We start from the raw sequence: 16,529 nt of genomic DNA, 5'->3' as shown, positions 1-16,529 counted from the left end.
AAAAAAAAAAGGTTCAAGGTTGTAGAGACATTAAGTATAGCACAGTATTAAAAGCATAGACTCAAGATGGCCCTGCCACTTGCAGGTTACCTCTTGACCTCAGGCAAGTTACTTGAGATTTCTACTCTTCTACTCCTCAATTCTCCCATCTATAAAATGGAGGTAATAGTAATAACACCTAACCCAAAGAGTTTTGTGAGGATTAAATGAGTTCATATGTGTCAAGGACTTAAATGGTACCTGGCAAACAGTAAGTGCTATATGTATTAGCTATTATTATTAATAGCATTTATGTCTAAAAAGTCCTAAACATAAAGCAGCCAAATCACCATCAAGGGAAGGGCACTGCCAATAGGTAGGTAATAGGCACAGTGACCAGGCTGGACCTCTGATCGACTAATTGTTAAAGGCTCTAAAGGCTGACAATGCAGACCAAAGAAAGAAAATTTGGGGGGGAAAAGTGGGGGAGTATCCACATCTGGCCAAGAAATTTTGCTAAAATTGGCTTTCCAAATAGAAGGATAGTAAACTGCTCTAATGTGCAACCCTGAGAAGTGCTGAAAACACAGGCCCAGTGCAGAGGAAGGAGCTCATGATGCCTCTTGCTTACCTGGGTTATGGGCCAGCAATGATTAGAAGATGCTGCAACCAGGGCTTAGCACCTGTGAAACTCTGAGAAAGAAGAGTCCACAAATTTAGGAGAGATTTTCCCAAATGAAAGCAGATGGAGAGCGATGTCCCCTAAGGAAAAGGAAACTATGCTGTGTGTCTGCACTGACATCCCACAACATGCCACGTGGAGCGCCGAGTTATGTCTTTTGCATCTCTCGGTCTGGACCAATAATTTCTGCTTATTTCAATAAAATACGAGGAGGTGTCATTTAGGGATCTCAGAACCTCCTTATTTTCTTCCTTCAACACTACTTCACATGCAATATCTTTTGGGGGCCCATTCTGAAAGACTTCTGGTATGGTGGAATGTAATTACATGTCCCTCCATTGTGTCCCAGGCCTCTATCATGGACCATTTAAACCCCCTTTATTAGACAAATCCCATGAATCACAGCAAAAGTCTTGGGTGAGGAAAAGAGCTGCATGGCATCACCCAATCTTCTAGATGCAATCTCTCTAGGGGATGGGATACAAAGCCCAGGCAAACAGTTTACTTCCTTCCAGTAGTTGTAAGTGAGGAAACATAAAAGGAATGTTATTAATGCTCAGTGATATTAAGAGTATAATGGTACAATGGAATGGCAATAATACCAATCTGAATTATGTACCACCTTTCATTGGAGACATTCACCCTGACTAATCAGCATCATCCGTTCTTTGTTGGCCAGGGACACAAAGAAACAGCATGCAAAATTCCAAGGACTTGCCCAAGACCACAGTGACTCAGAAGCAAGCCTGAGGTTGAATCACTGTCCTGATGTGCACAAAATATGTGTCCCTCTTTCTGTTCTAGGTGTGCATAAAAAGCTCCTTCTCATTCCCTCCTAGTTTCCTTGGGCTCCTAGTCCCCTTCACTGAGAGTTCCAGGAGAAACTGCTGGAACAAAATGTGCCCAACTGGACAGTGGGTCATACTGCCAAAGGAGCTAATATGAGAACTTAGAGCCATAAACAAAGCATCCCTTTGTGGCACCAGCAAGTCATCCCTTTGATCTCCAGTCCTGCCAAACCTCTTTATGACGCTATCACCGTTTAAAAAGCACCCATCTAAACATCTTACAGTTCACTACTAGACAGGGAGGGAAAGGAGACGCAGGGATTATTATATAAGCGCTGTTAAAACTACTTATGTATAACAATCAATAACTGATTCTTAGTTCAAATGAATTAGAATCAAATAACTTAAAAGGCTGTAGAAACTGTAGAAAGAACACAAATAACTAAAGTATGTTATAGGTTTGAAATGCTAACTGAAATAAAACTTGCTAATCAATTGCTTCTTTTTGATTTTTTTTCCTTTGGCCCCCACTTAATTACAGAAAGGACCATAGGTGCACCAGCAGAAATTGCAAATCATGCTTCCACAAAGGATGAAGAGTGAAATTAAATACCAACCATTACTACAGTTTTCTTAATAATGTTGAGGCTTAAGAATGAAGACCTTGGATTAGGGCCTGGAGAAGTGATTCAGCAAGTCCCTTACATAGTTGAGCCATGACTGACATTAGAGATTTTGACTTTCAAAAGTTCAGTACTTTTGAATAGTATCTAAAAGAATGATATTTATGAAACTGCTTTTTTGCATTCTGGATAAGAAAGATACAAGCCAGGAAACAATACCATTTTAATTAAAGCTGGCGTGTATGACGAGAAATACTGAATGGCAACCTGCACACTGCCTTCAAGAGAATGACACACGAGGTGAGAATAGACAATAACGTGAATTATCAGGGTTGAAAAGCAGAGATTGACATGGAAGACTGAACAAACACAATGGCTCTAGTGAATGCTAAAGCAGTTTGCTTTAAAGCTTTCCTCTTTTAGTTCAATCTACGTCACTTTGACTTTCCTTAAAGTTGTGTGGGAGAAGAGAAATGAAATTTTGCAAAGAAAACTGCTCAAGAAATATGTAGAGAAAAAACTCTAAAGGTAAAATTTTTATGAGGACTCTTTCTTGGTCCCAGATCTGATGTAACAAATATCTAGTCAGCTCTTCTACGGAGAGAAGAATAAAACTCCCCTTCAAGTGACAGAGGACCAGTTAATGCAACATGAAAACTTGATTTAAAATTCAACAAGGATTCTAACTTGCCTTTCCTACCTGGGATATACATTTAAGAAAAGCAATGAAGATGTTGTTTAGGAAATACAGAATCCAAAGGAGCATTATTCACCTACTGCATCACCCTCAATTCTGGGCTGAAATGAAACAGAAGATTGGGGATTATTTTAAATATGTAGTTCACTGAAAATGGAAAGAAGGAAAAAAAGACATTCACTGAAAGTCTAACCATCCACTTTTAAAAGGCTTGTTGGCATTAGCCATTTACGTTATAACAAAAGAGTTGACATAAATCCTTAGAGGGTTAATCTTAGATGAGAATTCAGAAGTGCTAAAAATTCAACAGTTCTGAGAAACAAGAGATTTCCAATCTTGGTCTAAAAACTCTTGAACTTCCATTCTTTTCCCCTGTTATGGGAAATTTTGGGTAACAAATTATAGTGAACATCTAGTATCAGCAGTTGTTACTGAAGTCCCAAGGTCTTCACCCTGATTCCCTTTCTTTTAAGGAGACAGTGAGGGCCATTTAACCAATTACCTCAGTGTAGGCTTATCTCAGCCAAAAGAAAGCTCACACAGTCCAAGGGATGGGATATTCCCAACTACCCTTATATGATCAACATTCTCACCATCATCACAAAGGATCTGTCTCATTATGGTCAAATCCCAGCAACAGGGTAAGTTCAGCAACTTAACCACTGTAATTTGAGTCCCATAAGGGGCAGGAGACATGTTTTATTCATTCTTATATTTCTAGCACCCAATACAGTGTCATCACAGTTTGCAATCAATAAAAACATTGGCTGTAATAAAATGTTACCGTGTAAAATGTCCGAGTCATCTTCAACAAAATCAATGTCTCTCAAGTCCCATTCTGCATAATTGTCAAATTCCTGTTTGGGGAAAAAAAATTCCCATCTAAAATCCATCAGCTTTGAGTAATGCCTTTACAGGAGCCATGCTTTAGAAGCAAATGGCAAATATATAAACAAACACTTGTTAAAAAGTACTGAATAGGGTACAAGGCCAGGACAACTGCCATAAGTAAGTAAGTCATGGGAAAAAACTGAGAGGCTTTCAGGCAGCAGTGACAGCAAAAAATAAGAAAGTTATGAGTCCGGGAATGAAACCAAACATATTGTTCTAAAAACTAAAAGTAGTCTGTTCATGAAATCTAACTCAAGAAAATCTAACTCCTACTAGCCCTTCAACTATTGGGCTGGCCAAAAAATTCGTTCCGGTTTTTCGTAACATCTTACAGAAAAACCTGAATGAACTTTTTGGCCTAACCAATATTTAGGTAAGAAAACTGTTGGTATTAATTCATCTACCTTTTTACCACCATCTAGGGCTCTATTTATCCCATAATATTGCTTACATAGCTCAATGGGTAGATTTGTTCATGTTCTATTCAATGACTACAATCTGTAGGGGTAGTGTCTCTGAGGTAGCTCTACAATAGCAGCTGCCATGAACAAAATGCTGACCTGGGTGTGGCTAGCAAAATTGTTTGTAGTTTGCTAAACTTTAATTACCTCCAAGAGTACTATAATTGCGGATTAGGTGATAAATCAAGAGACTTGTGACTACATTCACATGGCTTTTAACTCCATGGCTGAATGAAGAACATGTAGTTTTTATACACATTCATCATTCTTTATAAACTTGTGAATATAGTACAGAGGTCAGCAAACTACAGCCTATAGACCAAATTCAGCCCACTGCCGATTTTTGTAAATAGTTTTACTGGAGCACAGGCATGCTCATTTGTTTACTATTATCTATGCTGCTTTTGTATAATAATGGCAAAGTTTAGTTCCAAAGGAGACCTTATGGTCTACAAAATCTAAAATATTTACTATCTGGACCTTAATAGAAAGTTTGCCAACCCCCTGATATAGTACAACCTCGAAACCCCCTAGATGTGGAATGAAACTTAAGAAATAGGTTTTTGGGGCTTCCCTGGTGGCGCAGTGATTAAGAATCTGTCTGCCAATGCAGGGGACACAGGTTCGAGCCCTGGTCCGGGAAGATCCCACATGCTGCGGAGCAACTAGGCCCATGCACCACAACTACTGATCCCGCGTGCCACAACTACTGAAGCCCAGGCGCCTAGAGCCCGTGCTCCGCAACAGGAGAAGCCACTGCAATGAGAAGCCCGCGCACCGCAACGAAGAGTAGCCCCCGCTCCCCGCAACTAGAGAAAGCCCGGGCACAGCAACGAAGACCCAACGCAGCTAAAAATAAAAATAAACAAAATAAAATAAATAAGTTAAAAAAAAAAAAGAAATAAGTTTTTGCTCTGAAGAACTTTTACCTTTCTAAAAGAAACATTTACAAACGAGAAAAAGGCACTCAAATGGAGAAAATGTGGCTTGACAAGTTACAGTGCTATGAAAATCTCTTTTTAGTGGTATGGAACCTATAGGTAAGAGATATAGCCTCATCCTAAACAAAAACAAGTTTCCCTTACCTCAATGAAATCTGCTCGAGCTGGCATGTATCCTGCCATGTCCCGAGAAAGCAAGGAGTCAAAGGTAGGTCGGGGAGGGTCATCTGTAGCTGAAAGAATTAAGTTTTTCTTAGTTACTTAATAAAATACTGGCATAAAAAAAGTGACACCAAAAAAAAAAAAAAAAAAAGTGACACAAAGAAAGTCCTCATTAGACTCTGAAATATTTTTGTTTGGAGAAAGACAGCGTCTGAGAGGATAAATAAAATGCAAGAGATTTTTATAAAGAAAAAGTAAAAAAAGATAAAGTATTAATGGAAACAAACTGATTTCTTGAAAAGGAAACTAAGACTTAGGGAATCCTCTAAGTAAATACAGAAATTCCCTCTTATTTTTGCTTTCCTAATATGAAAGAAAATCAAGGATCTTTTCTTCAGTATTACAGAACTTAAGTATTTACCCTGTCTGCTTCAGCTCCCTTACCCCTTAGGACCAATCTCAATTTACAAATCCCATCCAACGACAGGCAAAAAACCCCACTGGATTTGGAATAAGCCAGAATTGAGTCCAGGCTCTACTGTAACATCCACTAGTCCCATGACTTTGTACAAATTATTTAACCTTTCTGAATCTCAGTTTCCTTGTGTGCAAAACAAAAGCACTTGCTCTGCCTGTCTCACTGGGTTGCCATGAGGAAGAAATGGTCTAAGGCATTTGAGAACAAAGTGCTAACATCCAAAGGGCTATCCAAATAGGAGGTATCATCAGGTTCTGAGTTAGTCACCTATGAAACTGTTTCCAGAGAGTAGGAGGAAAGAGGCGAGGAAAGAAAAACATTCATATTTCATTACTCGTGCTCTGGGAGTCATTCAGAAAAGATGTCCATTTATAATTCATCATGGGTTTGGTTATGTTTTGTTAGAAGACCCATGAGTCCCTAAGTCACATGAGATTTAAAAAAAAGAAAACGAAAAGTTCGCTATTATTACCACAACCAAGTGAACAAAAATAACAAATTGCTTCTTGGACTTAACACTGAGATGATTAATTACAATGAGCTGAATACTGGGCTCTCTTACTGATACAGGGAGGTACTTACAGTGAAATGGAATGGCTGTGTCAGCAGTTTTTGCCTCCTCTGCTTGCTTCAGGTTTAGCAGGGTAGATGCAAACAGAGGGTTATTGATGAAATGCTTCATGTAGTGCTTCTCACACTCCTCCTTGGTCTTGGTGCACATTTGATTGGCTACATCCTGCCTAGAGTGTGGAAAAGGAGAGGAGGAAGTAGCGCTTTCATTTATACATAATGGTCAAAGCATGGTTTGTTCTTTCCATATTTTAAGTCCTACCTATATAATGTCTGGAACTTGACACCTCCAAACTGATATCATGGAGCTATCAGCAGAACATTGAGACAAATATAAACATAGTACTGGTGCAATCTGATGTCCCAAATCCTGCTATTCTGAGATACAGAAACAATATTTAAAAAGCCCTTTCCTGGACTTCCCTGGCGGTCCAGTGGTTAAGACTCCGCCCTTCCAATGCAGGGGGTGCGGGTTCGATCCCTGATCGGGAAACGGAGATCCCACATGCCGTACGGCATGGCCAAAAAAATACAAAAATAAAAAGCCCTTTCCTTTCTACCAAAAGAAAGGAAGACCACTAGAAAATATGTAAGCTAGGCTCCACTGAAAGAATTGCTATAAATAATAATAAGCCACTTCAGAACATTGAAAATGTACATAAGAGTAGTTTTATATTCACGTTTTATAGTTTACAAAACACTTCACATGAACAAACATTTCTTTGCTAGAGCTCTCACAACAGACCAAGCTCTCAGCTAGAAATATTCACAACATAATTTAAATAAATCCTAGTATTAACTGTGTAGTGTATTTACTATCTCAATTTCACAGGTGAAAAAATGAGGCCCAAAGAGATTAAGAAACTTGCTTAAGAACACAAAGCACCTAAGTGACAAAGCCAATTAATTTTTACTTAAGACCTCTGACTCCTGGCCCAGATGATGGAAAGGTAGAGGTGAAATCTCTCCGAGTCTGCTCTCAGCTTCTCTCTTCCACAGTACTTCACTTGTCTTTCTCCTAAGGCATTACTATGCTCTGCTTTGTGTACTTCAATCATCTGCACATATATTTTGCTTCCCCTACTAGACTATAAGCTTCTTGACTAGGAAGCGAATGATCACTTTTTCTATCTTTTTTTGTATTCCCATAGTAAACAGTATTTTATGATACTTAATAAATGTTGAATGAATGGATACAAGCAAAATGTGAACTGAACTCAACTCTCCTTCTTCAAGGCCCTGGACGTAAGAGAGGCAGCACAGTATATTCTATTAACATCAGGATAGATTATATACACTAGGAAGTCAGGACAGGGAAGAGCTAGTTAAGGGCCCTTCACTAATAAACTGTGTGGTCATAAGAAGTCATTTTAACTCCCTAAGCTTCAGATTCTTCATGAACAAAATATATTTAAAAATGTCTCTGCTATCTAGTTCACAAAATGAAATCATCGGTGTGAAAGTACTCCCAAAAGGTAAAAATGAAAGTGGTGGTATTATTAGTAAGCAGTGTCACCTCACATGGCAACAGCCATGAGTGCTATTCAGTTCTTGCAGGTATCTACAAGCTAAAAACAGGGAATGAGGATAGGCAGTCTGTCAAACTTGAATCTCAGGTAAGCCATGGCTGTCTAAAGTCTGGCTCACTTAAATGACGAGGGCATCTACAGCCAAGAAGAATTCAGAAATCAGAAAGGAGCAATAACTAATAAGTCTAAACTTCCCCACTATTCAGAAAGGAATAACCAACCTTCCTTGTGTGGATATGTCCAAAGCAGCCCTTTAGAGCTGTCAGTCATGGACCACTGAACATCTCATAGCCCTGTGAGGCATTTAGGCCTTGGAAAATAATGTGCAGAGGGGAAGAGGACTTGTCTCTAAGCCACGGGTCAATAGAAAAGCAACATATGGCCCCCAAACTCCTTTTTCTGAGGCTCTTCCTTTTACCTTCAACAGCACCTTCTTTTTGGAGCCCACTAGCGCAGGAGAACCCTTACTCCCAAGCTCTTACCAATTTCCAAAGCCACAGTCCATCACAGCTTCTAAAAGGGCCATTTCTTCTTGAGCAGTCCAGCTGGGGTCAAGAACAGGAAAATCTGAGGTCTAAGGAAGAAAAAGTTTGGCCTAAGAACAGACACAGAAATGGAACCCGGCAACCCCAAATATAATCCTAATTATAGTCAAATGGCTGTCATTCTCATGGTATTGAGAGGTGCCTAAAGTACATTCTTATTAGCTGTCCACACCCCCGCCACCTCTATTTCCACCATTAGCTACAAGAGCCTACAAAAAATATTATCAACCATAAATGCCACTGTAACTCAGGCAGAAGTACATGTTTTTTAAACTTAGCAAAAAGGTAGAGATAAGTATTATAGTATGTTCCCATTTAGCTAAGAAAGATAGGAATACAAATATGTATATTTCTATCATTTAAAATGCAAGAATAAACCATATTAAAACCAAGGTTACCTATGGGGGAGGGAGGGAGGAAATAGGGTGGAAAGGACAAGGATAGAAGCTGGACCTCTCTGAATATTTCTTGTTTGTAGACTTGACTTTGAAAACATAAATACTGTACATTAACTATTAAATTTTAAAATCAAAAGAATCAAAAGCACAATGTAACAAATAAACCCATGAATTAATTTTAAGGCATAATCACACAGGAAGAAACAATCCCAAGTGACTTTAAAACACAGTAACTTGACTATATATTTCTAGTAGAATATACCTTAAAAGTAAAAGGAACTGCCAAAAAAATTAACTTAAACTGTTTTCAAGTAGTGTTGATACCGTTATTCTGAGATTATTATATGTTGATATGCTGTGGGGTAAAGCAAATAAGTAACTGTATTGGTGTCACTGCACAGTGGGACTTGGAGCTTGGGGAAAAAAAAAGAGATGTAAGATCTATGAGGCTATGTAAAACCGTGTAGTCTTGTTATTTGAATTGAAAGTTTTAGTATGGGGACCTCCCTGGTGGCGCAGTGCTTAAGAATCCACCTGCCAATGCAGGGGACATGGGTTCAAGCCCTGGTCCAGGAAGATCCCACATGCTGCAGAGCAACTAAGCCCGTGCGTCACAACTACTGAGCCTGCGCTCTAGAGCCCGCAAGCCACAACTACTGAGTCCACGTGCCACAACTACTGAAGCCCGCATGCCTAGAGCCCATGCTCCGCAACAAGAGAAGCCACCGCAATGAGAAGCCCAGGAACCGCAACGAAGAATAGCCCCCACTCGCTGTACCTAGAGAAAGCCCACGCGCAGCAATGAAGACCCAACGCGGCCAAAATATATATAAATTAATTAATAAATAAATTTTTTAAAAAAGGAAGTTTTAGTATGAAATCATGATGTATTTGTCTTAAAACAATAATCTCCTATATAGAGAACTAGTGATTACCGGTGGGGGAGAGGGGGGGCACAATACAGGGGTGGAGGAGTGGGAGGTACAAACTACTGGGTGTAAGAGAGGCTACAAGGACGTATTGTACAACATAGGAAACATAGCCAATATTTTGTAATAACTGTAAATTATGTGTAACCTTTAAAAATTGTACAAGAAATTTAAAAAATTCCTATCACTGTTCAATGAAAAGGTCTAGAAAAAATGACTAACCCAGTAGCAATTAACACTTCTAGTACCCAGTATGTGGTCTCTAAATACAATTTCCCACTAAAGGAACCAGGGCTCCTTGAAGAAAAAGGCAATTCCAGGTTTGGGTAGGAAATGTACAAGATGAGACTGGAACATTTTGTTACACTGGAAAGCAAAGAACTCTCAAAGACTAAAAGAGTCCTGTCAAAAGGATTCAGAGGTCAACTTGTAGAGGCTCCCACTGACCAAAAATGGAACATCTGAGCATTAAAAATAACTGCAAAGGATTAAAACACATTAAACATTCTAAATATCTAGAGGATGCCAGGGAACCAACTCATACTTTCAAAACTAGTAAATAATGGAAATAATTTATCCTGCCCTTCTGTACAAACTTTACCTCAGGGTGACCACATAGATAATGAAATTTTTTTATAGAATTATTTAATCTCATAAATTAAAAGGAGTGATAGAACTGAAAGATAACTATGTATATTGCAATCCCAGAAGAAAAGATCTAAACAATGATCATGAATGAATCTGATATAGCCAGTATATATTAACTACTAATTTGTAGGAAACACAGAAGTCAGAGGAACACGTTAATCAGCAAAATCTAGACTGCACTAACATCTACAAGATAAACCCAGGTTTTTAAACAATCAAACTATATGAAACAAGAGAAAGAGTGAGGGAAGGAGGGGAGGGAGAGGGAGAACCCACAGGATAAATATATGAGGCAATCAATTGGAATGTATGGACCATATCTGAATTCCAAATAGTACTGTAAAAGGTAAAAGAAAAATGATGATACCACTACACATTCATGAAACCCACTAGAATACTAGGATGAAGAAAATGACAATAACAAAACTTGGCAAGCATGTGGAGCAATCAGAACTCTCATACACTGCTAGCTGAGGTGTAAAGTGATACAACAATTTAAGGGAACTTCATGACAGTTTCTTAAAAGTTAAATAATTATTTATGACCCAGCAATTCCACTCCTAAGTGTTTACCCAAGAAAAACGAAAATATATGTCCATAGAAAGCCTTATACAAAAATGTTCAAAGCAGCTTTATTCTTTTTTTTCTTTTTTAAAGTATTTTTTAAAAATTAATTTATTTATGTATTTATTTTTTGGCTGCATTGGGTCTTCATTGCTGCGCGGGCTTTCTCTAGTTGCGGCGAGCGGGGGCTACTCTTCGTTGCAGTGCATGGGCTTCTCATCACAGTGGCTTCTCTTGTTGCAGAGCACAGGCTCTAGACACGCGGGCTTCAGTAGCTGTGGCATGCGGGATTAGTAGTTGTGGCTCGCGGGCTCTAGAGCACGGGCTCAGCAGTTGTGGTACACAGGCTTAGTTGCTCTGCGGCATGTGGGATCTTCCCGGACCAGGGCTCAAACCCGTGTACCCTGCACTGGCAGGCGGATTCTTAACCACTGCACCACCAGGGAAGTCCCTTTCTTTTTTTTTTTTTTTTTTTGATGTGGACCATTTTTAAAGTCTTTATTGAATTTGTTACAATATTGCTTCTGTTTTGTTTTGTTTTTTTTGGCCATGAGGCATGTGGGATCTTAGCTCCCTGAGGGGATCAAACCCACACCCCCTGCATTGGAGGGTGAAGCCTTAACCATTGGACCGCCAGGGAAGTCCCGATGTGGACCATTTTTAAAGTCTTCATTGAATTTGGTGCAATATGGCTTCTGTTTTATGTTTTGGTTTTTTGGCCCTGAAGCATGTTGGATCTTAGCTCTCCGACGAGACCCCCTGTATTGGAAGGCGAAATCTCAACCACTGGACCACCAGGTAAGTCCCTCACAGCAGCTTTATTCTTAATAGCCCCAAACTAGGCAAAGCCCAGTCTCTATCAACAGGAGAATGGATAAACAAACTGTGCTATATTCATACCATGAAATATTACTCAGTAACAAAAAAGAATGAACTATTATTATATACAACTTGAATAAATCTCAAAAACATGCTGAATGAAAGAAACCAGAAACAAGAGTACATACAGAATGAATCCATTTATGTGCAGTTCTAGAATATGCAAAACTGATCTATGGTGATAAAAATCAGAATAGTAATTGTTTCAGGTGTGGAGAAGAGAGATTTTTTTTAAAAAGCTTTTTTGAGATGATTGGAGAAATATGAAAAGTGACCTGAGTTACTTTAAAATTTTAGAGTGACCTAATGAGACATTTACAGATGAAATGATACGATATCTAGGGGATTTGTTTCAAAATAAGCTGGAGGGGTACGGGTTTAGATGAAACAAGATAGGGTATGAGTTGGTAATTTTAAGAACTAGTGACAGGTATATGGGAATTTATTACACTATATGAGGTAGCGATTACAATGGTGGCTCCCAATGAACTTCTAGAATTCACATCTTCATGTGGTCCCTTCCCATTTAATATGGGCTGAACCTGTGACTTGCTTAAGAAGGCCTGGCAGCTTCTACTTTTTCATCTTTGGGAGCCCTGAACCACCACATAAGAATTCTAGCCTCCTTTCTGGAAAGACCATGTGGAGAGGCCACATGGAGAGGGAGAGGCCCTAAGGCTACCTGGAGAGGAACCAGAGGCCTCAGGCAGTTAAGATGTTCCAGTTCAACCAATTCAAGCCATTCTGAGGTGCTAAAAGTGAAAAAAACCCCTTGGACTTCCATTCCCAGCACACCATGTGGAACCAATGAAAGCTACTCTCATGGTGCCAATCTGAATTCCTGACCCACAAAACTGTGAGAGATAATAAAATGGTTGTTATTTTAAACCACGAAGCTTTTTTGTTTGTTTGTTAATTAATTTATCTTTGGCTGTGTTGGGTCTTCGTTGCTGCGTGCGGGCTTTCTCTAGTTGTGGCGAGTGGGGGCTACTCTTCCTTGCGGTGCGCGGGCTTCTCATTGCGGTGGCTTCTCTTTGTTGCGGAGCACGGGCTCTAGATGCGCGGGCTTCAATAGTTGCGGTACGTGGGCTCAGCAGTTATGGCTCGTGGGCTCTAGAGCACGGGCTCAGTAGTTGTGGTGCACGGGCTTAGTTGCTCCACGGCATGTGGGATCTTCCTGGACCAGAGCTCGAACCCGTGTCCCCTGCACTGGCAGGCAGATTCTTAACCACTGTGTCACCAGGGAAGTCCCTAAACCATGAAGTTTTGAGGCAGCTGTTAGGGGGCAACAGATAACTGAAACACCATTTTTTGTATTTTAGTATATGCTTGAAATTTACTATAAGTTAAAAAAAAAAAAGTGACACAAGACATCCTCAGATCACACAGGCCTTTAGAAATTGTTCTAGCTTTTGTTAATGGCAAAAAAAATCTGTGATCTGTGAAATTACATTACTAATAAGCAATACATTTTATCTGAGCACGTACTAGGGATATGCCTCACATGAGATATTTCGGATACGAGATCCGAAAGAGAAATTTCAGAGTCTATGTCTGTATTAAATTCAAAATAATCATTCAATCTGGAAAGTACCATAAATACAGGTAAATATGACAACTCATAGTTGAAAAGCCTGTTATTTCTAAAAGTGTATTTTAGAATATTAATTAGCCCTCACCAACTTTACTGTGAGATAAATCAGAAAGACTTTCTACACCAAAAAATAAATGGGCATAAGTCAGTTTTTCTTAAAGTTGAATCAATATTATTCAATTTCTGGACCCAATCTTGGCCCTACCGAACCAGAATTTCTAACAGTGAGGCCTAGGAATCTATAATTTTAAGAATCTCCCAGGTGATTCTTATGCACTAAAGTTTAAGAATCACTGGTATAAAGGGTGTGGCTGAAAGAGGTGCCTTGACTTGTTCAAGGTTCTAAGAATTATAAGACAAAAATAGGCAAAGAACTCAGAAATCTTGATTAATGCACCACCCACTACAGCATGAGTAACTTCCAAAAATACAGCACTGTGAGATGGCAAAAGTACTGAAAACCATTTAAAGTTTTCTGAGGCTTCATATGCAAAAAGAAAAAAAGAGAAAAAATCAAGTTTTTAGTGGCTTCATGTGTAGAAAAGCAAAATTTGGTCATCATGCCTACGGAAGGAAAGATTCTTCTTTTCCTTATCTGGGAATAGATAAAGACTAGCAGAAAAAAGAGAGTATTAGTAACCTCTAAAAGCTCTACAAAATAAAGGACAGAATTCTGAAATGTGTCTGTATGGGTGTAGAATATGTGAGAAAAGGATGATGTAATCTGAAGAGTTAGGTGGACTTGGAGTGAAACTTCGTGCCGTCAGCATTATGCAGAAGGGATGGTGCCCAGAACAGCTGAAGAGAGCTCGTGGTCAACTTTCCGGCAGTGGATAACTTCAATCTACCCAAACTATACTGAATTATCCTTTAAGGAATTATTTTCACAATTCAAATGAATAAATTTGTATTCTGGTTCTAGGCATTCTTATGTGAATTTGGGAAGAATAAGCCAACTTTCTGAAGATCTGATAACCGTGGTGAAATGAACTCAAAGCCACAGCTACTTTGACCATACTCTCCCCCAGCCCTTCACTCATTTTGCAATTAACAAAAGGGAAAAAAAATTATTCATATGAAAAGATGTTCCACATCATATGTTGTCAGAGAAATGCAAGTTAAAACAACAAGATCATGCTATATACCTATCAGAATGGCCAAAATCCAGAACACTGACAACACCAAATGCTGATGAGGATGTGGAGCAACAGGAACTCTCTTTCATTGCTGGTGGGAATGCAAAATGGTACAGCCACTCTGGGCAGTTTGACAGTTTCTTACAAAACTAAACATACTCTTACCATGTGATCCAGCAGCCATGTTCCTTGGTATTTACCCAAAGGAGTTGAAAACTTATGTCCATAGAAAAACCTGCACATGGATATTTACAGCTGCTTTATTCTTAATTGTCAAAACTTGGAAGCAACCAAGATGTCCTTCAGTAGGTGGATGAATAAATAAACTGTGGTACATCCAGACAACAGAATATTATTCAGTGTTAAAAAAGAAATGACCTATTAAGCCATGAAAAGACATGGAAGAAACATAAATACATATTACTTCGTGAAAGAAGCCAATCTGAAAAGGCTACACGTTGTATGATTCCAACTATATGACATTTTGGACAAGGCAAAACCATGGAGATTGTAAGAAGATCAGTAGTTACCAGAGCCGGGGGGAGGGACGGATGAACAGGCAGAACACAGAAGATTTTTAGGACCATGAAACTACTCTGTATGATACTATAATGGTGGGTACACGTCATTATATATTTCTACAAACCCATAGAATGTATATCACCAAGAGTGAACCCTAATGTAAACTATGGACTTTGGGTGATAACGAGGTGTCAATGTAGGTTCGTCAATGATAACGTATGTACAATTCTGGTGGGGGATGTTGATAATGGGGGAGGCTATGCATTTGCAGGGGCAGAGAAATTTCTGTACTTTCCACTCAGTTTTGCTGTGAACCTGTAACTGCTCTAAAAAACAAAGTCTGATATTAAAAAATGTATTTCAAATCTTATAATTAGTGAAGAAACTACTTAGAAGACTGAGGGTGTTTAGAAAGAGGCAGGGGAAGGCTAGACAGCTGGCTGTGAAGAACTCTTACTAAGGAGCATTTCTTTGACTAATTCATTATGGACCAGGATCTGACTCTCAGCATTACAGGCCCAGAAACTCACTGAAATAAGACTTCATAAATAATCAGACCTGGAGATGCTGAGTTACCCTTTCTAAACTTTTAAGAGACTGAAGTAGATATACTACAGCGTTGCGGTAGACAGAATTCCAAAGATGTCCCCCAGTGCCCCCAAGATTCCTGTCCCCTGATTATTCAGTCAAACACTAACTAGATATTACTGTAAAGGGACTATGCTAATGGGATTAAGGTACTAATCAACTGACTGTAAAATAAGGAGATTATGCTGGTGGGCCCAATATAATCACACAGCCCTTAAAAGTAGAAGAGAGAGGCAGAAGAGTCAGAGAGATTCAGCACAGGAGAGATGAACCAGGAGAGGTCAGAGAGACGCCAAGCATTTCATCAGTAACCCTCAAGGACTCCCTGCCATTGCTGGCTTTGAATGTTGAGAATGGGGGCCAGGAACCTCTAGAGACTAAGAGTAAGCCCTGGCCAACAAGTAATAAGGAAACAGTAGCATCAGTCCTACAACCTCCCGGCAGTGAATTCTGTCAACAACTTGAATGAGAATGGAAGTAGACTGGAAGTGGATTCTCCCGCAGGGTCTCCAGATAAAAACCCAGACAGGTCAACACTTTCATTTCAGCCTTACAGAATCTGGAGCAAACCACTGAGCTTAATGGTCTTCTGACCAACAGAATTGTGAGATGATAAACTTGTGTTGTCTTAAGCTCCTTCATTTTTGGTTAAGTTGTTACGGCAGCAAGAGAAAACTAACACATGTATCAATGGATTAACCCATGATGTGAAATTACTGTCAAGTAGATGCCCAACCAGCATTCCTTCCTGTAAGAAAAACAACATGGGAGGCCAAATGTAAGAAAACTACTTGGTGAACTAGGAGTTAGGCTCTGATAACTGACAAAGGTACTGTACATACACCTGTCAAGCATACCAGATATTCACTTTGGCTTATTAAAGTGCCCGTTCCTCTGGCCAGATATTGGAAGGACACTACCAACA

At 39.3% G+C, this 16,529-nt stretch overlaps 1 protein-coding gene across 3 annotated transcripts in view; it reads right to left on the bottom strand.

Annotated features, from left to right (window-relative positions):
- TADA2A (transcriptional adaptor 2A) overlaps nucleotides 1-16,529 on the bottom strand; it is a 46,065-nt gene that overhangs the window by 17,024 nt on the left and 12,512 nt on the right. For all 3 annotated transcript variants that reach the window (XM_068530943.1, XM_068530945.1, XM_068530944.1), the window contains exons 5-8: nucleotides 8,284-8,375; nucleotides 6,285-6,442; nucleotides 5,207-5,295; nucleotides 3,554-3,626 (exon numbers count right to left, since the gene is read on the bottom strand). In XM_068530943.1, coding sequence (XP_068387044.1) covers nucleotides 3,554-3,626; nucleotides 5,207-5,295; nucleotides 6,285-6,442; nucleotides 8,284-8,375 — 412 coding nt within the window. The remainder of the gene's footprint in view (nucleotides 1-3,553; nucleotides 3,627-5,206; nucleotides 5,296-6,284; nucleotides 6,443-8,283; nucleotides 8,376-16,529) is intronic.

Source organism: Eschrichtius robustus, chromosome 20, assembly GCF_028021215.1.
Source record: "Eschrichtius robustus isolate mEscRob2 chromosome 20, mEscRob2.pri, whole genome shotgun sequence".
Lineage (NCBI taxonomy): Eukaryota > Metazoa > Chordata > Mammalia > Artiodactyla > Eschrichtiidae > Eschrichtius > Eschrichtius robustus.
Note: the sequence above shows the minus strand (reverse complement) of the source record. Positions and strands in the feature narration are given on the sequence as shown.